This window comes from Nesoenas mayeri, assembly GCF_963082525.1.
Source record: "Nesoenas mayeri genome assembly, chromosome: 1".
NCBI classification, from domain to species: Eukaryota; Metazoa; Chordata; class Aves; order Columbiformes; family Columbidae; genus Nesoenas; species Nesoenas mayeri.
The window spans coordinates 75186189-75209498 of record NC_137541.1 but is presented as its reverse complement, the minus strand read 5'-3'; the positions used below and the strand labels follow the sequence as shown (position 1 = coordinate 75209498).

The window sequence follows — 23310 nt, the reverse complement described above, 5'->3', positions numbered from 1 at the left end:
GGAAGATGTACAAAATAAAGGTAAAAAGAATAGATTAGAGCGAGACGGAGAAAAACTGAGAATGTTACTCTTTGACTCAAAATCAAAATACAGCAGTTTTCACCAAACTCAAAGAAAAGAGATAAGCACTTTGGAAAACAAATCTCACAGGCTTTCATATGTTTGTTTTTAATTTTCACTTTATAGAGTGTTTTACAGTTGTTTGTCTTTTGCTCAGTGACACACCAGTGAATCACCTGCAAGATACTTTATGTCTTACACAGCAAAAAAGCACCAACTGAATAAGCAGAGTAAGCAACACAAAATAGTTGATGCAGAACCAGCTAGTTGTTTGGTTTTTTTTGTACAAGAAAAACTTCATTAAATACAATAATGAAAAAAAAAGAACAACTATGCAGATCCCACAGTGATATAAACCAGCAGCAAGATAATTTCTCTCATATTTCTCTTTTTGCTTCTTGCAAAAGGGATTGAAACTTCCTTGAGTATTATTTGAACTTTGGAGCATGGTATTAAAGAAAAAAGTTTCAGAAGCACACATCACAAATGCAAGACTTCAGAGGCAAGCGTCTAATTAATTAAGTTAATAACAGTATTATCCATTTGAGGTGCCTTAAATTAACTGGAGTACCTTTTAGTACTTTTAATTCATGCTGGAAATTAACCTTTTAAGTGCTCGGTACCCATTTGCTGTACAGGCACAAAGAAAACATGGTAAGCTATAACCTCAAATAGCTTCCCAAATCTTTAAAGAATGGTATCATACGTGACACCTGTAGCTGACTAGCATCCACATTACTTCATATATGACTAAACATCATTTCGGTCACTCTGATTTCATCACCAGAACAAGATTTTTAGTTTCATAGATTCCTTGGAGGACAACTCTAATCTCAGCAGCATCTCTGTTGTTTAGAAGCAGAAGGTTGAGCACACAAGTTTATTAAAGAATAGGTAAAAGGCTGCTGTAAAAAACAAAAAAAAGGTATATTTAAAAAAAAGACCTTCGGTAGCTACAGTAAACAGCATCTAAGAAACAGTTTTAGATTCAGGGGGACATTTACATTCGCTGTCACTTTGGTGGCTTAAGGCTGTTCCCATGCACCCTTACCAAGCAAAGCCCTTTGGGGCTTTGCCTGAGGAAGAGACGCAAGTGAGTCCCCCGCGTGTACAGGCAGCCCATCCAAAACGGGGCGCCCTGCTGAACCCCCTTCCACCAGCAAGGAAACCTGAGCTCCTTCGTTCCAAATCCATCCCTGGGAAACAAGAAACTGACACTTGATCCAGTTTTCACACAGCATTTTTTTTCACTGCACAGGACATACAAAACAACTTCTTTTGTACGTCCATGGCACCATCTGCTATTTAAAAGTCAATACAAAAGTTGTTGGGTTGGGTTTTTTTCCATTATCCCACACACATCCAAGCAAAAAATTCCAGCTATTTGCGGAACAGTGCACAAAGCCACCTGCTTTTTGTAGTTTCTTTAATTGCCCAGGGAAGAAAAGGGTGACCAGCCAGAAAAGTGCTTGCATTTAAGATACACTATTCCAAAATACAAAGGAAACAAATTTTGTATTGCTGCCTACCCCTCTGTTTCGATTAACAAGGCAGCTTAAAGAACTTCACTCAGAAATGGTTAATTGTCACCCTTCAACTGAACAATCATCTTTAAGCTTCTGATGTTGCAAAGATTATGTGTACAAGGCAAACACTCCTGGCCCCCATGCTGTAAAAGCTCTGTAAGGATTACAATTTTGGCATAAGCGAGGTGAAAAATCCAGCACAGTCTATATGTTTTCATACTTCATACCAAATAAAATACTGGGTATGCACAGCGTTAGGAAGTAGGATATTACTGCCACTTGATTACAGCGCTAAGAACACTGTATATGATTGTTTACTGCCCTAAGCAGCTCTACTGTCCTCCCCTGAGATGGAGTACAATCCTTCTATAAGACAAATGTGGCAAGGAGCTGAGCAGCAGGCATCACTACCTTTCCACAACACAGTTGCTACACAAAGTAGAGTTTTAGTACAGTTAAGCTTAAGTGTCTTACTTGCCAGAGATTCAGAAAAAAAATTAAGCATCTTTAATGTAAATGTAGCTCCCCAGCACTGTGCATCAGCCATCTCTGTAACACTTCTCTGTTCCCCATTAAATGTTCTTCTTCCCTTCTACACAAGATCACTGAATGACCAGCCGTCTTTAGAAGGAGAACCTCATGTCCTTGGTGTAGCCCAATTTGTCCAGATTGGGAATGCAAGCGTACTGGATCATGGGAGGAGGTCCACACATGAGGATCAGAATGTCATCTTGAGGTGGGGGCAGGTGGTCTCTGATCATCTCTTGGTTCACAAACCCTTGGCTGTACTCCCAACCTGTTACAAAAATGGAAGTAGGGGAATGAGGAAAAAAGGAGGAAAACACAGATACGAGTCATTTTAGAATGAAGTGTGAGGGTTTGGGGATTTTTAGTAACATTCTGAACTGTAGCATTTGTACACTCCCCTCGCATTAGTAGCCTCAAAACACTTACGCTACACAGAAAATCTGCCACCTCTGCTTTTAAGATGCAAAACTGATGTATGGAGAAAACAAGGGCTAACATTAAATAGAGCCTACAAAAAGCCCCCAGGAAGTCTCCAGCAGAGCTGTGAATAAAATGTGAATCTCAGCTTCAGCACTGTGAAATAACAACATCCACCCTCCTTACCCCGCTGTTCACAAGATCACTAGGGAGAATCTAGCTGAGGAAGTCGTTCCTAGTAAGAACATTCACGGTGCTAATTAGTTAATACTAGGATTCAGTTTTACCCATCACATGCTCTGCATGCAGAAAAAGCTGCTGACCCAAACCTTTGAGCACAGTAAGACTCCCACAGGCTATCGAAAAGCTTCCAGTTTTGGTCTGGTTTCAGGTATGGTAGTGAAAGTCTGCAGAATGGTATTGACGGGGGTCTAAGGAGGAACTTTCATCACAACTGCTAAGATCTGTTCACCAATCACAAATATCAAAGAAGAGGAACAGTGATTATACCCAAACCTAAGCTGCCTCAGAAATTCCAGAAGAACACAAACTGCAGAAAATGACATAACAGCAACAGACTGTGAGGACAGCAAGACCCTCTTCACTACCCTAGGGGACATGTATTCTTGGTCACAAGGTACGAAAAGGCACATGGCTTGTCCTTTTCTGCCTCAAACTACTGCTGAATAGGAGTAAGAATCGATCCTGATGTGGATGGGCATGGCAAGGAATGGTGAGAAAGGAAAACGACAAGGAATGACATGGAAACTATTTAGTCTTTTCCACAACAGCAGTAACAATTCAGCCTTTTCTTCCTGAAACATGCACGGCTGAGGGAGGCACATGCAGGCAGCTCATCCTCTCACCTAGACCAGCCAGCCACATCACATTATTTTAACAACTTGACTGCACCAAGCTGGGACATATTTCCATTGAGAAACACTGTTAATACAGAGGCAATTCCATTTTCTAGAGAGCAGATCAGCTACCACGGACTGCCACACATGGACAGCCAGGGAGGAGTCTGCACTTGGCCACATCTCCATGAGACAGAGAGCCTGTGACTCTCCCACCGCAGCTGCCCTCACGTGTGCTCTGATCATGAGACAGTAAGATAACATGTTATATTTGTGTCTGTGGGGAAGGAGAAAAGAAGGTCGTCTTCCAGAGTAAATAATAGTAAATATTCAGGTGTGGCCATGGGAGAACACTGTGCTACCATTCACCTGAGGTAAGCTTTGTAGTTTGGAAACACTGCCTGATTATATCTGTTTCTGTGCATCACGCTGTGAATGATGAAGAATGATGCTAATGGATGCATTCAGACAGGATTCATTAAGGAAGAAAGGAACCCAGAAATATGCATATGATGTAGCCTGCTTCCTGTCAAACACACGCATTAATATGCATAACTTAAGCTTCAGTGGAAGTAGCATGTTAGGCCTTACTTTCAGGTGGTCTATCCAGTGTGTACCAACACTTAAAGCGACCGGGATTCTGAACTTGGATCTCCTCCAGCTCGGAACGTAACAGGATATCCTTCTCCGTCTGCAGGATAAGGAAAACAATGATTACGCTCTGCGTGTGAGTGCAGCCCTCAGATGACCACAGAGCAGTATGTACTCTGCAGCCCTGTGAGATGGAACACATTATTCAACTCCATTTTACAGGCTGAAGAGAGCAAATAGTTATTTGCATGACTATCCTGTGGCACAGCTAATAAAAAGCTTCATAACTTTCCCAAACCCTGACCATGCAATGCCTTCCCCGTAAAAAATTAAGCAAAACCCGTATCAAAACACAGGACCTTCGATTGTCCAGGGGATCAGGGGTAGCATCAGAAGAGTAAAGACCTGTTTTAGCACTCCTATTACAAAAGCAACTTTCATCAAAAAACTAACCACGACTGCACACAAGTATCTCCCTACCCCATGCTGTGCCGTTCAGTCAGAAAAATGCCAGGTTTTTCACCTTTGCCACTCCAAATTCCATCAGCATTGCCATATGGCAATTTCTTGGTTTCTGAACAGGATATAGAACAAATAACCAAAAGAACATTGAGTTCTGGTTGGAACAACAAACACCACTGAAGGTATCAAGTTCTGCTCCTCCCTGATGCAATGTCACCGAAGGCCAAACAAAAGCCTTGTTCCTGTCAGAGCAGCTGAAGTTTGTGAAAGAGGGAAGAGGGCAGAGACTAAAAGTGGTACCATCCTCTGCAGCCTTAATAATCTGGCACTGAGGACATCACTCTGTCTGTACCTGTGGGACTAAGGAGGAATGTGTCAGCAACTATTGCTGAGAAGGTGCCTATTTCTGAATATGCAATTGCATGTGTTCCAGAAAAGCTATTACTGGGTCTGACCAATGCAAAGCATGGGAGGCAGAAGCATAATACAAGCCCACATACACTGTCACCTGTAATCCAACACAACTCTTTCAGAGGGGCCAAAATAAAACATCAGCAAAACACACACTGAAAGAATCACAGAATAGTTTGGGTTGGAAGGGACTTTCAAAGCTCATGTAGGCCAACCCCCCTGCAATGAGCAGGGACATCTTCAACTAGATCAGGTTGCTCAGAGCCCCGTCCAGCCTGGCCTGGAATGTCTCCAGGGATGGGGCATCTATCGCCTCTCTGGGCAACCTGGGCCAGTGTTTCACCACCCTCACTGTAAAAAATTTCTTCCTCATGTTTGGCCTGAATCTCCCCTCTTTTAGTTTAAAACCATCGCCCCCCTTGTCCTGTTGCAACAGGCCCTGCTAAAAAGTCTGTCCCCGTCTTTCTTACAGGCCCCTTTTCAGTACTGAAAGGCCACAATAAGGTCTCCCCGGAGCCTTCTCTTCTCTAGGCTGAACAACCCCAACTCTCTCAGCCTGTCCTCACAGCAGAGCTGTTCCAGCCCTCTGATCATTTTTGTGTCCCTCCTCTGGCCCCTCTCCAACAGGTCCATGTCTTTCCTGTGCTGAGAGCTCCAGAGCTGGGTGCAGGACTCCAGGTGGGTCTCACCAGAGCAGAGCAGAGGGGCGGAATCATCTCCCCCGACCTGCTGGCCACACTTCTTTTGATGCAGCCCAAGATACGATTTGCTTTCTGGGCCGCAAGCGCACATTGCCAGCTCATGTCCAATGCTTCATCCACCAGAACCCCCAAGTCCTTCTCCGCAGGGCTGCTCTCAGTCCCTTCATCCCCCAGCCTGTATTGATACCGGGGGCTGCTCTGACCCAGGTGCAGGATCTTGCACTTGGCCTTGTTGAAACTCATGAGGTCCGCATGGGCCCACTTCATTAGTCTGCAGGCTTTCCTGACTGACCATTTGTCATGAGGCTGCTTTATGTTTGTGTGGTTACCAGATACAAGGACTCTTTAAAGCCAATGATTTATGTTTACATAGGCTGTTGCTAATATGCAGGCAACTGTTCCCCTTGCAGGAAGCAGTAGATTTTCTAGGGTGCTAAAGCAGCTCTAGTCATGTATTAGTCATTCTGTATTACTCACAGCAAATCCTGGCCCTCCTGCCCTGATACCAACTGCACTTTATGCCAACCTCTAAGGTTCAGCAGGGACCAGCTGCTGCAGCCACACCAGCCAGCACCAGAAGGCACTGGCAGGGCTCTTCAAGGGGTTTTGTTGCAATAAAGCATCAGAATGTGGCATCTGTTGGCACCTGGATGATAGCTTCTGGGTAGAAAAATCTTGGTTTATGATTCAGATATAGTACAAAAGAAATGAGGACACACTGAATATCAGAGGCTAAAAAACACAGGCATGAAGTGAGGTTCACAAAAAATAATGGCTCGTAATCCAGAAGCAAATATTCATTATGATGGAGAAATTTAAAAGCAAAAGGATTAACACCAGAAGAATATCAGGCAAACACGGGGTGTTGCAGTTCAGCAGCACACCACCATTTGGGTTGCCTGGTCATCCAAGAAACCTGTCACAAGGATTCCATGGATGAGAGATCTTCCCTTTGTCCAGCACGGCAGAACGATACATCTCAAAGAGCAACCAAAATGCATGAAGAACTGACAGAGAGAATGGAAATGAAAAGAGACAGCTATACAGAATCACAGCTCAGTAGCTGAGGGAGTTGCTGGAGATCAATATTAATTTAACCTCACCTAAGCTATTCTTAAACACAAAGATTCCACATACAAACCCTGCTGCGAAGCTGTGGAGCTACAGTTGCTGAAAGAGACAGATGTCCACCACTTTCATGTTTCCAGTACAAAAGAAAACCCCGAAAGTCTGCCCAAAACATTAACTACTTGCACAAAGGAATGCAGAGTTTTAAAACATTTATAAACTGGATTAGAAACAGAGCAATGAGGCACAGGAAAGGAAGTGTTGAGTGTTAGCTAGGAGGAAAGTAGCATTTCCATAGTAACACTAAAAAGCAATTCGTTGTAGTTCATTTTATATGGGAAGTTGTCAACATTTCAGTTCGCTTCTCCCCTCAGGGTTTGTATTTCTGCACCAGGATTTCTCAGCAAGAATTTCATTTGCTGAGTGGAGTATTGTTAGTTAAGTAAAACTTTATAAACAGAAAAAAGGACAGAATTACCTGATTAGCAAACAGCAGCTGACAAGTGGTAGGGTCATTTTTGTCTTTTATGATTGCTCGAATGATCTGTAGCATAGGTGTTATTCCTGAAAGAGAAAGGCAGGTCAATGGTGCAAGAATGCAACGGAATAAAAGGAAGTGCAAGTGGGCATGTGAGAGAAAATATGAACAAACACATCTACCAGCTGTCAGAAACCAAGGATGAATCTTTATATATACGTACCAGTCCCACCTGCAATCATCCCCACATATTTCACTTTCTTAGTAACAGGTTCGGCTTTCTTTTCAGGTCGAATAGCAAACTCGCCTGAAAAGAGAGAGAGAGATGGAAAACAGTGAAGACAGCAGGATAAAAGGCCTATTATGCCTTCCCAGCATGTTCAGCTAATTGACTTTGTCTCAGCCCTGTCCCCCCTTCATAAAGCAAGAGCAGGACACAGACAAAGGTGAAGACTTCACATATTAAAACAAATGCTGAAAGATGATTACAGCTTGTAAGATATGTGATGGTAACATCAGACACCGACACAGGTTATTATTATACTTCTGACCATAGCATCAAGCCATCACTACTTGTATTTCTATTTGCTCATGTCCCACAGCCCCAGTGATATTCAGAGGCCCAGATTCTGGAAACAGTTCTACATAAAGGAGTTAATCTGCTCAGAGAGTTATTTACCCCATGCAGATTATTTTAAGGGAAAAACTGTAATATGCAGGGTATATTTTTTTTGTACATTTATCTCCTTTTTTCGAGCTGATTTGCCAGTTTTAGCCCAGTCTGACAAAGAGTTTGAAACTGCTCAAAATGTTGTATTTGCTGTATTCACACCTCTCTTCATCCAGGATAACATGAACAGAATGCACAAAGCTCTGGAAAACCACATGTCTGAGTTCTGCTGCTCACAAAACTGCCAGAAGGTTTTTTGTGACACATTGGTGGCTGCACTATGCCAAAGAGAGGTATTTACATTGGCATAAAAGAACTTCCTACTGATGAAGTTAATTTTCACTTGGGAAATTACCATTAGACAGTGCAAATACCAAGTGTTTTTATCAGTGTACAAACTTTGTCCATATAAGCAGGGGGAGAATCTCTTTGTTTGAGAATAGTATCAATAACAAGCACTTCTATAATCATATAACATTCTCCCTCAGGATGGCCACTGACTGAATTAAGACACTAACAATTTCTTTCATGCAGAGAAAGACCCGAACCCAGCTGGAAAAAAACTGTGACTTGTCTTACTACTATTTGATAATGTTTTTCCTGTATTGTTTACTCTGGATAAATTTTTTCTTCTGCATCTGTCTTGCCTTTTCCTTTGTAGACAAGTAGGCCATTTGGTCCTCTGAAGTCAATAGTATCCCCTATTTTCAGGCTGTCTAAGTATTGAGACATCTTCCCTCCATCAGGAAACTTCGGATGGACACCTCTAAAGTAGATCTGTTAAAAATAACAATGAAGCATTTAACCTCAGAGTTCAAAGATAAGCATTTGCCCTTCAAGTATGTAGGTACCCATAGTCCTCATTCAAAGAACACAAAGAAATACTATCAATGCAGATTTGACTGACAATAAGAGAAGCACTGAGCTTTCTGATCAATATTAAAATGCCACTCTTGCCTTGATTTTGATCAAATTGGACAGAGACTGGCAAGTTTTCCATTATATTTCTGTAACATAGAAAATCTCTCTAAATAATCCACACGATTTACACTCAAGTTCAAAACAAAAGCAAACAAACAAAAAAAGCCACTGTGATTTCAAACAGATACACTTCTGAAAAAGACCCCTGACAGCTCAGTTGCAAAGGGATATACCCAAACCTTCTTCTTGGGGTGCCAACTGTTTGCATCTTCGAGTAACAAAAAAGTAGATAACAACTATTTGAATATTCAACCATTCAACATCAGGTATCACTGGGTGTAGTTGCATTACTGGAACCGTGCTGCTTTTTTTGTTTTAATTCACATGGCTGAGAAAAAGCTCAAGCTGAGACCAGCTACGCTTTTAAAAGAACAGCATTGTTTACATGCATGGAGAGCCACACTGGGAAGGATGTGTTTTGTGAAACATTCCTAGCGGAGTCAAAGATTTACATTTTCCTTTGTCATGTTTTCAGGGTGCAAAGTCATGTGCATGAAGATAAGTAGGTAGAAAAAGGCAAATTCACATCTAGTTTAACAATAAATGAAGTGTTATGAATTGTAAAGAAGAAAAAAACTGAAGAGTAAAATGCTAAGAGGAATTCCAATGCAGATATTCAGGTTTTTAATTCCTGTCTGCTTTAAATACATTTGCTTAGTCTAGCTACTAAGAGGCAAAACAAAAGAACATTATCACAAGACTCATAATCACATTCTTGCCAAGTAAATCAATCACACCGTCTAGATCAGTAACGATAACAATCACCACTCTTAATGATCATAATGACCATATTACATGAGCTTCAGAAGAAGCTGACAGTCCAGGCAAGGTTGATTCCTTGTTTCAGAAGGATTAAAAAGGTGTGTGAACATCTACAGGTCTACACAGACTTTGGAAAATTGCAGTATGCAAATACAGAAAATTACAGAGCACCTCATGAGACACACTAAGGAAGTACTTGCAAAATGCCATATGGATTGTAGGTATTAATAATTGCAGATCACTTGTTACAACAGTGGAAGTTGGCAGTGGCACACACCTGAACAGCAGCCAACATATCAGACTTCATGTAGCGCTGCAAGTATAAAAGTGGGCTCAGAAGTTGCCCGGCCTAGTGAAAGAGCATGACATTCTCACCTTGGCAACAAGATCCACATAGCCCTTGTCATCATCACTGGAAACTGGAGTGTAAGGTCTAACAACCAGAGCCCCATCAATCCGTGCAGACAGGTAGATGTGCTGTCCTGTACACAGGGAAGAAAAAAAGACGTTTGCTTTCAGAAGATCTTTCTTTCAGTGGATGTACTGAGTTAGCATTGACTGCAAACCCAGTCCCAAAGTTCTCCTGACTACCTTGGTTTTGTGGCACCACTTCTTCCTCTCTCATTTTCCTGAGACTGTAACACCTTGTCAGTATTGTTGACCATGCACAGATTCTACCTGGAAGGGCAGACAACTCAGCTGCTAACTCTAAGTGTAAATCATATCTGTTCTGATAGCTTCATGCATTTACATTTACCAAAGCCATACTTGTACATGACATCTTGCAAAGATGTGATATACCTCTCTTGTACAGCCAAGCAAAAATTACAAAGGAGGGGAAAACTGTCAAGTGCTGTTCACACTTCTTTATTAACATGTTAGTTATAAACTGTTATACTTCAGTTACAATTGTTCTTACTTTGACCACAAATCGCCCATGTCTACCAAGAGGTCTTCTAGCTGCCATTATGCCTAGACATAAAGCACCTTTCTAACCCTGCTGTTTCTCCAGCTTAACATTTGTGAACGTAGGGATCACATTTCAATGTCACATATTCACTGAACTCTCTACAATAGTTTCTTTTCCCAAGGTCTATGTTTTTGATGAAAAAATCCTAGAATTAACTCATTTCAAAGGCTTTCCTATAAAATTCCAACACCCTGAAAAGACCCAAGGGAAGACTGTGCACGGGGGGATTTGTTTTTCATTATTTTGTCACCACTAGGTCAACAGAACCTACTATATCTGTTAAGATGAATGCAGCTCTCCAAAGACAACATAGCTCCTCTGCCTGTTTTGGGAACACAAAAAGGAGCTTTTACCGGGAGCTGGTTTGCCAAGCTGGAGGGCCAGTGAGGCAAACCAGTGGGTGAAGGAAGCTGTGCTACCTGGTGACTTGGGAACGAAGCAACCATAACTCATTTCAAGCTGCACATGGATGTAATGTAGGGGTGATGCAAATAACCCTCTCAGCAAAGCCTACACACACGTGATAGCACATGTACTTCCAGCTAGAGAAGACATGGAGAGAGCTGCAGCAGCAGCCACCTGTTGCTCCTCCAGGCAAGGGGTGGGTGACCTTGCCATCCCCTCCTCCAGGAAGAGACCCAAGGTTAACCACTGCAGTCTGTAAACCTGGACAGACAGGACTGCTGTTGGAGCCCATCTCACAAGAATTGGTACAAATCCAAAAAAAAGGTGCTCCTCCCAAAGGGAAAACATGCCTTATGCTTACACTGGTTAGAGCTTTACCCCACCCTGTCAGGACAGCAGCAGCTGGAAGCCTCTGTGCGAGTCTATACACAATTGCGCTCTCCCTCAGCATGAATCACATTTTTTCCTGTAACGCTCCAACTGGTGGTAAAAGCAAAATGCTGGTGCTGGACTAACATGCAGAATGAACACCACTATCTGTCCCATGGCTGCCAAGCCTCCTGCTCCCAGCTGCTTTTAGCACTCTCACCAGCTTTCGGCTCTCTTTACTTCCCAAGTTTTGCCCAGTAAACCACTCCCCCAGTCACCCATAGAAGGTGAGCCTGTGCAGAGCATCTTCGGAAACACGACTATGCTGTTCCTGGGACCATGCAGGGCCAGGCATGCACCTTCTCAGGCTATGCTGAAATAACTTGCTGACTTCCTCTGACCTTATGAAAACACTGGAGGAAGCCGTGGCATCCAGCAGGCCAAATTCACCTCCGACAGCTTCCTTTCTGTTAGCGTGTAGGACAAGAACAATTACAGAGGTGAGACAGCTTACTGCTCGATGTGCATTACGGGCAAGAGAGGGAAACTAGCTTTGCCCTCAAGGCTACTTAACAAGGTTGAGAGAATAATGTACCCCAAACAAGAGGGAACCTAAACACACAGACTGTAATGGTAAAAAGGTGCTAAGGACTACCACAAAGCACCTGACCTAGAGATCACTGCAACAGGTTGTTAAAGCAGGAGTGCCTATAAAACACAAGTCACAATTAAATGCTCTTTATATAAGCAGTAGAAAACAATAGCACTAAGCTCTTATGGAAGGCAACATGACACATGGCAGTGCCTAAGGAAACATCTGCCCCATGGTGATTCAGAAGCTCCATGAGACTCACTGCAAATTCAGAAGTGAGCAGATCATCTGGTAAACCACATGTGTCAGAGGAAAAGTATCTGAAAGCACTGCCTTGGGGAATGGAAAGGGACCACAGAGATCAAGCACCATGAGAATAACACACGCTGGAGAGCTGAGACTGGGAAAATTCAAGTAAAGTCCAGGGTTTGTTTCTACTATCTTCACAGAAAAAAGCTGGATGTCTGCTTTCTGTAAGTAAATAAGATTTCAGACCCTTTGGGTGACTCACAGCATGAGGACACCAGCTAAAGCCACAGAGACAGCATTCGAAATTCAGAATGTAGGAAAATGTAGGGCAAAAATCCCCATAAGATCTCTTATAGTATAATTAACAATGCTTGGATTCTCAGTAAGGAAAGACAGAACATACCTACAGGGAGACCCAGAACATGATCCATGGAAGGGAGAGCAAATCGAAATCTTCTTGTGTCATGACTAACTTCCTGAAAGAGGAAAATAAAAAGAACAGTCAGCTCTTCTGTTGGGATTTAATGTTTGTGATTTTGCTTGTAAAACCAATGTGCTAGTCTGGCTTCCCACACGATTAAATATTTGGGGGACAGCAACATCCTAACTGAAATTTTTGCATAATGCAAGTATGAACTCATCTGAACATGGCAATCTTGCAGAGGTCAACTTTTCATCCAAACCTAAAAACTTAACTTTATCTCAAAATATTTTAGAAGTAAAAATAGAAACAGACAAATGCAAATACTGTTTTGATATATATTTAAACGTGAATAGCAAAACTTAATAAGATACTCCTATGCAGATTAAGATTAAATGATAACTTTCTAAATGGTATGAATATTTCATTGCCTTCTCTGCAAAGGCCACAGATTAAAGAAAAAAAAAAATCAATCAGTTTTTCAATTCTCTTTCAAAATGGAAATATTCAGGAGTTCAAAATTCTGACCATGATTTCTCAAAATCAGAGGAATTAACCACTAACCTTATTAATGTTTACAAATACATAAAGGGTGAGTGTCACGAGAATGGAGCAGGGTCTTGTCGGTGACAGCCAACAGTAGGACAAGGGGCAATGGGTTCAAACTGGAACACAAGAGGTTCCATTTAAATTTGAGAAGAAACTTCTTCTCAGTGAGGGTGACAGAGCACTGGAACAGGCTGCCCAGGGGGGTTGTAGAGTCTCCTTCTCTGGAGACATTCAAAACCCACCTGGACACCTTCCTGTGTAACCTCATCTAGGCATTCCTGCTCCAGCAGGGGGATTGGACTAGACGATCTTTTGAGGTCCCTTCCAATCCCTGACATCCTGTGATTTCAATGTAGAATATTATTTCAGAAGATACTAGTGGATGTCAAGAAGATTAGGAAGTAGCTACCTGGCCCCCTTTCCTATGCTAAGAGGCTTAAAAATATTATCCTCATAAACACTGAATTAATCCTTAATTTAAATTAAAAAGAGCACTCTACATAAGAACTTTATTATAAAATTAGGACTATTTAGACAGTGCAGTTGGGATAATTATTCTAATCTTTTACTAGGAAAGTCGTACCTTGAATAAAATTTTGGTAATGAGTAAATAAAATGTTATTTCTTATACTATGTGTTATCTCATAAAAATCAGATCACATTTGTGGGATTGAAAAAGAAAAGAAAAAGACAGAAAGAAACAGCATACAGCCTAATGCCTCAGGCAATGATTTTATTTTTTAAAGCCCTATGGGACATAATATCCCTTCTAGAGAAAATTCCATCAACATCCTATAAAAAACTGTAACCCTTTTTTGTTTGGGGTTTGTTTGTTTGTTTTTAAAGTAACTGATGGAGACAGATTTCTTTCTCATCGGAATTGATCTAGTCTTTGAGTTATGGTCACACTGATGAAATTTTCTTCACAATAAATCATTTAAAGGTACAAGCTGAAGAAAGAAGGAAACTGAGTGGCAGTCTAAAAAGGGCTCCTCTGTACTAATGTCAATGCAGGAACAGTAACTGCCATTGAAAATTCCACAAGAAAGACAGCTGACGTGGACTTAATGCTGCTGCTCCCACACTGACCGCTGCTGTTTCTGTATGAAAATTTCAGCACCAACTTCACTACTTCAAATCTAGTTTGTGTCCTTTATCTTAAGATGTTGTCTTTAACAGTATGCAGAAAGAACAAAGTTCTGTATTCCCAGTTAATCATCAATTGAAGTTGAGATAGCTTAGCCCAATGTTTCTGAGCACAAGTATTTTGGAGCACCACAAGCGGCAACTGTGAGAAACACTAACAGGCCCAAGAAATTCCTCATACATAGATCAGCACGCCTACGCCTTGTCTCTGTTACATGTCCAACACACTGAGCATGCCAGTCAGCAAGTTGTTCCTCAAGGCTACATTAAAGACACTCATGCAGAAGCCACCTCCAGCATGGGGTCATCTCCGCTGCCAATCTGGCATTGCCCTGGCTGCCTGGAAGCCCCCGGCCTCTGGTTACCAATACGCGTTTCTGTCTCAAGTTGCAGGTGCTGAGGAGTTCTCCCCACTCACAACTGCAAATGCAAAGCTGGAGAACAGTTTTTGCAGGCTGGTGCTCTGCTGAAGCCACTGAAAGGTAACAAATGAATTATGCTTACCATTACAAAAAAACAACAACAAACAACACCTGAGGTTGTGGGCTTTCCTAAGGCACAAGCTAAATTGGCACATCTAACTATATTATGACATTTGTTTCCTATGTTAAATGCAGCAGCCTTCTGATCCTTATTTCTCTGTTCAACAGATGGGGGGTATGGCATACTCCATCTGGGCAGATGTTAACATTTCAGCTGGTAGGTAAAAGGCAGACAGTGAGTAGAGGAAGAAAGGCTTCTGTTCACAACAACTTGTCCAAACGGTGCGTTCGATTTCCAGCTTTCATACACAAAAATCTAAGCTGCATTAAAAGATACATATATGTCAAACTAGGCATTCTCTAGACCACTGCATTTCAAACTTCAGATTGCAGACACCTAAAAACTGTTTACACGTATCTTTGGAATCCTTCTGAAATTTCACACACATGTATTGCTGCACATGCAACTCAGTTTTCTGTTGCAATCACAGGTCCATTTTCTTTAGCTGTGAAGTCAGCCTGAGTGGTTCCTGCCACTTCCCTTCCTGGTCAAGCTTCTTATTGCTTTGCTGGGGCCACAGGCCACTAAGAAAAGTTTCTGCAAGGCTGTACTCTCAACTCTATCATCAAAATGTGTCAGGTCAAAATTTACAACCCCCAGCTACTCACAAACCAGGGAATTAATTTCCTCATTTTTTGTTTTAAACACAAACTATTTTGGCGCTCTTCTAGTGAAGGTACCAACAGCTTCATAGTCACTAAAAGGGAATAATAAATATCAACATGGGAACAGCAGAAACTTTAAAATATGAGGGTCTTCAGCTAGGCTGGGCCAGTAAAAGGGGCAACACAGCAACATAAAACCAGTGTACTGAAATGCCTCTTGCAATAGAAGGTAAACTCTAACTAACCACATAAATGTCTTGAGTAGACTCCACAACCACACCGAGCACCGCAATTCTCTTCCCAAGTTGACATGTTTTTGTGGAATGACAGGTGGTTTTAGATTAAAGTTCTCTTCTACTCCAAAGGTAATAGCTTGTAAACTACAAACTGAAGCAATGTCAGAAAGATTCTGACTAATTTCATCTTTACCAGACAGGTGGATACAGTAATGTTGAGAAGTTTAGTACCAAAGATCAGAGTATTTGCACCAGATTTTTGGCAGGATGTTAGAAGCTACTAGCACTTATTGTACCAATTCATTATTTTTCCAAATTAACTTCTGTTTCCAGGGCACACTTCCCATTTAGGCAGAAAGTTATAAACATCAATCAAATATCTGCAGCTGATAAAGGTACCACATGCAGCAGAATTTGAACTGGTTATGCAAGAGCTGTTCCTCCACCCCAAAATAAAAATTTTTAAAAATAGCATCTAAAAAATAACAAGAGTAAGAAGAAAATCAGTATTTAGAAAACAAAGACAAAAATAATTTAATTGTGAATTCTATTCTGTTACAAACTACTACAGCAGAAACTTGCAAGTAGCTTGATTCTCAGAAATATATGCAGTGTCTTAAGCTTCCCTCCACTTCTGCAGGTCAGGCAGATTGTACCCTGTACCTGCAACCACATGCTACAGATCTCATGAGAAATTGGGGGTATATAATAATAGCCTTGTTGCAGTACACATGAGAAATAAACACAGTAATGTCACCCAGCCCAAGCCACGGGGAAGCTTTCGGTTCCCACAAAACCAGGATTCAGAATGACAGTAATCATTTTCTTCAACAAACAGAACAAATGAAAGCCAAGCTATCAGTGCACTCTTTACAGCTGAAAAAAAGCTTTGTTCCAGTCCAAAGTCCTTTTCATTCAAACTCTTCCGATAACTTTCTGACTAGCTCACTGACTTAAAAAATCGTAACTAAAAATATCTTCAGGTGTGAATTCACACCTGAAAAGCCAAGATTTCTACTTCATGCTTTTGACGGTGAGTTTATCCAAAGTAAATCTGGACTTTTCACCCTTTGTGGCTTTCATTCCTTTTCCACAAGTTAAGCATCAATTTCTGATAGCAAGACCCACCCCTGAAAGGGTCATGAGTTTCCTCTGAAAACTTGTTTGAGCAGCCCACAAGGTACGAAACAGCTTCTACTTGTAACAGAGAGAGAAGCTAACACAGCTCAGGTGCTGTCAGGACTACATCATTTAAACAGCTTTCTTCCTGTAACACATTAGAGTGCATAAATCCAAAACCAGGAATCAGTATCAACATTGTTCTGACAAATACCATGCTGAAAGCTACTGACCATGGAAAAAACTGCCTGCTCTGCCTGACAGCATGACTTCTGTCTGATAGCCAATTTAGCGGGGCAGAATTCAGGAATTTCTGCTGATGTACTCAATAAAAAGAGAAACACGTGACAGAAACTATGAGGTGGGTCATTTCTAAAGCAGCGTTCTCCATTCTAACTTGCTCAGAAATAAGCTCCTTGCAAAACTCAGTCATACTAGGCAAGGAGCATTTAAAAAGCAGCCCTTTCCTTAAAATACATGTATGTGTGCTGCTGCAACATTACCCAAGATTTCAGAAGCTATAAGTATTTCACAGTATCCATGGAGTGGTCACGGTCAGCACTGTACATGCACTTACCTCCTTATCAATCAGCCTCAATGCATACTTCACTTCAGGATCCTTCAGAGTAATTGCAGGACGTGGATTCCTGAAAAACCTCAGAATGGTGGTGTAGATAAACCATACCGGATATGTCACAAACCGACCCAACTGCAGAAACACAGAAGGAGTATTAGACACGTGTGCATACATGAGAGAGTAGTTTTGGTGAGAAGGAATATGGTAGCATGACAATCTGACCACCAAAAAAACTGTGTTTCTTTGTATTAATATGAGCAGGAAGTGGAAGTATTAAAAAACCACCAACCAGTGTGACATACAAATTTGCTTTATGAATACCTGGTGTTACTCCTACATTGAGGCACTTGGCAGACTGGCAGTGGGTTGCCAAACCTGGAAGCTCAGCAGAAGTGAGGATGCCACAGCTCCATGCCCTCAGGTCCAACCATTAGCGAGGCTAAACACATTTGTCCACAGGCACGCACATGGACACACATATACAACAAATGCCCAAATACAAACACAGCTGGCCACACTGATCAACACAAACAGAACCTATTGCCTCATGCTATTCCCCTCCCTGAACAATCAGGATGAAGGTCTATTAGTGGGAAATACACATACACACGTGTACAAAGTGGATCAACCAGTAGGTGGCTTAGTCTTTGCAGCAGTTGTCCCCAGAAACCAGTCTCCCCAGTTGTTGACATCTGGACATACAAGGTCAGTTGCACACGCCCCTTCGCACATCGTCACATGTGCTGTGGCCCCCCAGTAACTGGAGATCTCACACTTGACCACAGAGCCCACTCTCCTTCTAGCTGGCCAGGACACCCAGCCCCTACAGCAGCCAGTGTCTTTGGTGGTCTCATGCTCAGAGATGCACATGACTGGCTCCCAGGCCACTTTGCTTACTTGCTGGCTAGCCCAGCTTGATCCTTGCTAGCCATCACACACTCCAGCTGGGTGCTGGCACCACGGTCATACAGGCTCTCCGACCCGCAGTCTGGCTCCAGGCACTAGTGCTTACACCTCCACACAGACATGGGCACCCAGAGCAGTGTCCTTCCCCAGGCAAGCAGCTGTGGCATTCAAGGAGAACACGATACTGACTGCAGGTTGCAGGACACAGACAGACAAGGGGATAGAGCAGGCCTGTTTATGCAGGGTCAGCCCTTTCTAACCTTTTATCCTTTTTATTTTCCCCACATTTGTTCATCCCCAAATAGCCTCAGTCCCTGACTTTGGTTCCTCACCTAAACATCCCACAATCCCCAAACACTCTTTCCCTGCATTCCGTGCCCCCCCAGCCTGCATGGGTAGCCAGCCTCCCACTGACACATGCAGAGAGGCGTCACCCTGGCCCATGGAAAAATGGCTCCCCCAGACAGCACTGGGAAAGGCTGGGGCTCATTTCTCTGAGGGTTACTGGGGCTCTCCTGTCTGCCAGTGTCTCGCTGTGCTCTTCTGGGTGCACATGTGTGGAGATAAGGCTTTATGAGTTAGTTGCTCCCCTCTGATAGGCCTGGGAGTAGACACCAGGGTTATCACCCCAGTTTCCCACCCACCACTGTGCCTCTGTGCTCCTTGGTACACCCACATGCAGACATGCTCCTCAACCACACCACCTAATGGGCACCCAGGAAAGCACAGAAGAGACCATGTTGTTGCAACCACAGCTGTGTGGACACGATGGAAAGAAGATGTCAGCTCCTTAGCCCAGTGCCATATGCTCAGGCATTGGTGGGTCTACAGGGCTGAAGATGGGTCACTCACAGCCTACAAGCACAGCCTGCCAGGACTGTGCTCAGCTAGAAGCCCAATACTTCATTTCTACTGCCTCTTCCCAGGGACAGTCCTGTTCTTGCGAGGTTGGATAAGTACTAAAACAGCCCAGAAAGTCACCTGAGTAGAAAGATTCGGTCCTGACTTAGGACTGGAGAATAAACTGAACAACTACTTATAGAAATCCTCCCCAACTCTGTAATTTGTTTTTCAATGCTTTAACAGAAGAGATGGAAAAAGCATGTCCATAAGGAAAAAAAAAAAAAAGCAGCAAATATTATACTTGGAGTCTTAGACTGCATACAATGCATTAACTAATTTTTGGAAGAGATCAAAGTCCTGCCTGGTTAGCTTTCACTTTCATTTTCTTTTAAAAGGACCTGACTAGCCTTTTAGTAGCACATTTATGCAAGTGTCACAGTTCTCAGGAGGCTATTAAAACAACAACAAAAAAAGAAGTTCTATATTATTATTATTATTATTAAGAAAACAGTGGCAAGTGTGAAATTGAAAGAGACCACAAACTCTCCCTTCTTGAAATGCTGCTGTAAAGGCTTAAAGTATATCAACACTGGATACAGCTTGAAGGCACACCGTGTCATGCACACACACATACTGCATTTTTTGCTTTTATTTGAAAATACTGAAATAACTCCTTGCAGGTTGTTCCTGAAAAAGCTTAAGTTCACAGGAATGTTATTACTTAATTCCTGCAGATCCACAACATTTCTGCAGCTCCAGGAAGAACTTTTGAGTCACAAAAAAAGGTGTGAGAGAGGGCAGCTGCTAAAGACAGTGACAGAGCAGCAAATAAACTCCCAAATAAGAACTGCAACAGGTGAATGAGACCTAGTGGAGGCAGCAAGCTGAATCTGGAGCAGATGATGTTTCAAATAAGACATTAATACGTTAAAATAAACTAGTTTCATTTACAGATGTGGCTATCTAAAATGGACCCCCAAAAAAGCGCAGCTGTGGTCTAGCAAAATTGCAGTTGAATCAGGAATTCAAAAACTTGGGCTCAGTCCCTACTCCAAAACTAATGTATGTCAGTAACAGATGATAAGGAAGACAAGAGAGTGGAGTTTGAAATAACACCTTTGCAATGCATCTTCTCCACCTGTGTGCAAGATAAATGCTTTCTCCCATCTCTGCAAATAATTTTTGGGTCATCAGATGTCAAGTGAAAACTACCATAGCTGTTCTATGATACTAACACACTTTTCCCAAATGTGCATAATTATCAATTTTTGAAGCAATGCATCAGATCCGAGCCTATTGAACAGAATACAGTTTGATTTCCACAAATACTTTTAAAACAGTGTTAGCCTCACGGAAGGCAATTTGTTATTCATGATCAATTAGCGCAAAAGCCTCATGGGATTTAGGTGGAAAGAAAGAGCAGACTCACTAATTCAGATAGCTATTTTAGTTCCTTATTCAGAAGGTATCAGCTGGTGGGCAGAAAAAAAAGGGGAAGAACTGATGGCTGATTACAAAAAGTTATCCTTACTAACAAACACAAGTCTCGGGGTAAAAATTTATCTATGTACTCTTACCACAGGGTGTATCAAGATATTAATGTAGATAACTGCACTGCAATCACGGAAGCTGCAGCAGAGCAAGCAACTGGCTGAGCATAATGCCAGGAACCACTAAATGAAGACCTGGTGACTCACTGTTTCCAGCTGCACAAATCCTTGCTAACAGAGATCACAAAATAAGTAACTGAGAAGGAATTTTTATTAATGGAATCAAACCTCTGTGGGGCAACAAAAAGGCTCCAAGAAAGAGAGAGCCATAGCATAGAGACTGCCAGCCCTTTCCACTAGGGCATGGTGATCAAGGTAAAGTTAAATGCATAAGCTTACAGCAGGACACTCTATCACCAAACTGCCCTGTAAACATACAAACAGAATGCTTCTTTGGCAAGAAAAAGCCTGTACCCCCAGCTCCAGTCCCCCCTCCCCCACTTCCTCATTCAAACACTATTTTGAAGTGACCTTAGCTAAACATTGTTCTCATTGGTTTTAGAAAATTATGAGAGAGGATTAAGGGAACAGGCATTTCTTAACTTCTGCAGCTTCAGCATCTGCCTCAAACTCTTCTGCTTAAGCTGCTGTACCCAAACTAGCATATGTTGCATCCACCTCTGTCCTACTCCTCTCAAATCCAGAACCAGAAATGTTTGAGCAGGTGCATCAGAGCAAAGAAACGCTGTGTCAGGCAGCTGCCAAAAGAGAGTAATGATGGATGCTACAGATAATAGCACTTGTAAACCCACCAGGCAGGCATGATTCCCGGAAGAGCTCTCCAGTACAACAGCAGCTGCGAGGCTGGTGGTTTCAAAGCTGTCAGCATGGACACTGAAAAACTATTCAGGGAACTGCGAGAATAAAACACACACGCCATGGCACCCAATACAGGCGCCATTGCCCCATGCACAAGAACCCTGGGTGTTCACACTGGCACACACGCCCCAGTCTGTGCCAGCCATGAGAAGGTCCCAGAGCCACCGCATCGCTGAGGGGGTCACTGGCGGCTCTCAACATAGGCGCCCCCGCTTTCCCTCCCGGATGCTGCGCACACGGCAGGGGAGGCAGCCGGGGCCTCGCGCACCCCCCGACACGTCCCAGGGGCCCCCGCTCTGCCTAGGCATCCAGAGGCGGCCCGCCCTGGGGCCACCGCGGCGGGCGGTGCGGCCTCTCCCCTCGCCCGCGGCCAGGCCTCGGGGCCTGAACTCGAGGCCTGAACTCGGGGGCTTCAGCTCGCCCAGGGCCTTGGCGGGAGGAGTGGGAGGGGAGAGAGTGGGGCACAACGCGGCGCCACAGCAGCCGGCACCTGAACCGCCCGTGCCGGGAGGCGCAGAGCTTCCCGCCCGCCCGCCCGCCCGCCTGACCCCCGCGGCCCAGCCGCCCCCGCCGCCCGGGGGTCGGGCGCACTCACCGTGCTGAGCTGCGCCCCCATCGCTGCCCCCTGACAGCAGCGAAAGCCCCGCCCAGCCTCCGCCGCCCCGGGACGTCACGCCTCGCCCCGCCAATCAGCGCCGAGTCGCCGCCGCCCCCTGGCGGCCGCCAGCCGCCTCCACCACCTCTCTGCGCGGGCCCGCGGCCGGCGCCCGCTAAGGCCGACCGGGGCGCGGCGCGGCGCGGCCGCCAGGGGGCGCCCGGTCCCCGCAGAGGTCCCCGGGGCGGTGGCGGCTGCGCCCGGGGCGGGGCCGGAGGTTGGGGCGCGGGCGCTGGGCCCGTTGCCCGGTGAAGAGGGGGCGGGACCGCTTCCCCTTGAGGAGGCGGGGGGAGGTGGGGTGGGAGAGGCGCTGCCTCTGCTGTGTAGGGGGATAACCGCGGACTCGCGTAGCGAGAACCCGGGGCGGCGCTGGGGGAAGTGGCCTCGGGGCGCGGCCGCCCCCGGGCGGGACCTCCCGGTCGCAGCGGGAGGCGGAGAAATCACGAAGAAAAAAAAATGAAACCCGGTAGTTGCGCTTTCACCGCTTTCCCCGGGGTGTTTGCCTCCCGTGCCCCTGCCCACCCCCGCAGGGCACGCACACGCGTGATTTTCACCGGTGCTGCCGCTTCTGTGAGCCCCTACTTATGGTATCGTTATATCGCACGCATAACTCCCTTTTGCCCTTTATTAACTGCATAAATAACAATGGGGGGAAGCACAGGTAGAGGCAAAGGGCCTTCCTTCCCTAACCAGCAATTGAAGGTCGGTTATCTTTCCAGATGAGGATGTCTTCTGTATGTCAGCATCATAATTCATTATTATATCAAATAAACTTCCCAAGCCTTAAATGCCCTGCTTGTACTGCTTCGGGGCCAGCACCTGCGTACACCCAGAGTAAGGAGAAAGGTGCCTGGGTGCCAGGCTGCCCTGGACTAGTACTTCAAAATCCTTCTGGGAACCTACTCCATCTCCATTGACGAGGGAAAATGGCCTCAAGTTGCACCAGGGGAGGTTCAGATTGCATATTAGGAAAAATTTCTTCATAAAAAGGGTTATCAGGCACTAGAACAGGCTGCCCAGGGAAGCAGTTGAGTCACCATCCCTGGAGGTGTTTAAAAGATGTATAGATGAGGCTCTTAGGGACATGGTTTAGTGGCAGTGTTAGGTTAGCGGTTGGACTTGATGAACTTGAGGGTCTCTTCCAACCAAAATGATTCTATGATTCTATCTCATCTATGTCAGTGATGGCCACCAGCCTGAATCGTTAATGGTGATGTTTATCCAAAAAGTACAAGAACTGACCT

General features: G+C 44.0%; 1 protein-coding gene across 1 annotated transcript; it reads right to left on the bottom strand.

Annotated features, from left to right (window-relative positions):
* Positions 1-608: 608 nt before the first annotated feature.
* Positions 609-22047, bottom strand: CYB5R3 (cytochrome b5 reductase 3). Its single transcript, XM_080363711.1, has 9 exons — positions 22007-22047; positions 17294-17425; positions 12501-12573; positions 9888-9994; positions 8417-8546; positions 7323-7406; positions 7100-7185; positions 3980-4079; positions 609-2382 (listed from the first exon to the last, which is right to left on the bottom strand). Exons 1-9 carry the CDS (start codon positions 22025-22027, stop codon positions 2210-2212), a joined length of 906 nt encoding a protein of 301 aa, XP_080219837.1. The 5' UTR covers positions 22028-22047; the 3' UTR covers positions 609-2209.
* Positions 22048-23310: the final 1263 nt, after the last annotated feature.

What these genes read in the sequence shown, in the direction of transcription:
- CYB5R3 (XM_080363711.1), bottom strand. Translation starts at nt 22,027, where the DNA reads ATGGGGGCGCAGCTCAGCACG. An exon ending in TGGGGGCGCAGCTCAGCACG is followed by an intron (nt 17,426 to 22,006) that starts GTGAGTGCGCCC and finishes GTGTTTCTGCAG; the next exon opens with TTGGGTCGGTTTGTGACATA. An exon ending in AGCTGCTGTTTGCTAATCAG is followed by an intron (nt 4,080 to 7,099) that starts GTAATTCTGTCC and finishes CTTATCCTGCAG; the next exon opens with ACGGAGAAGGATATCCTGTT.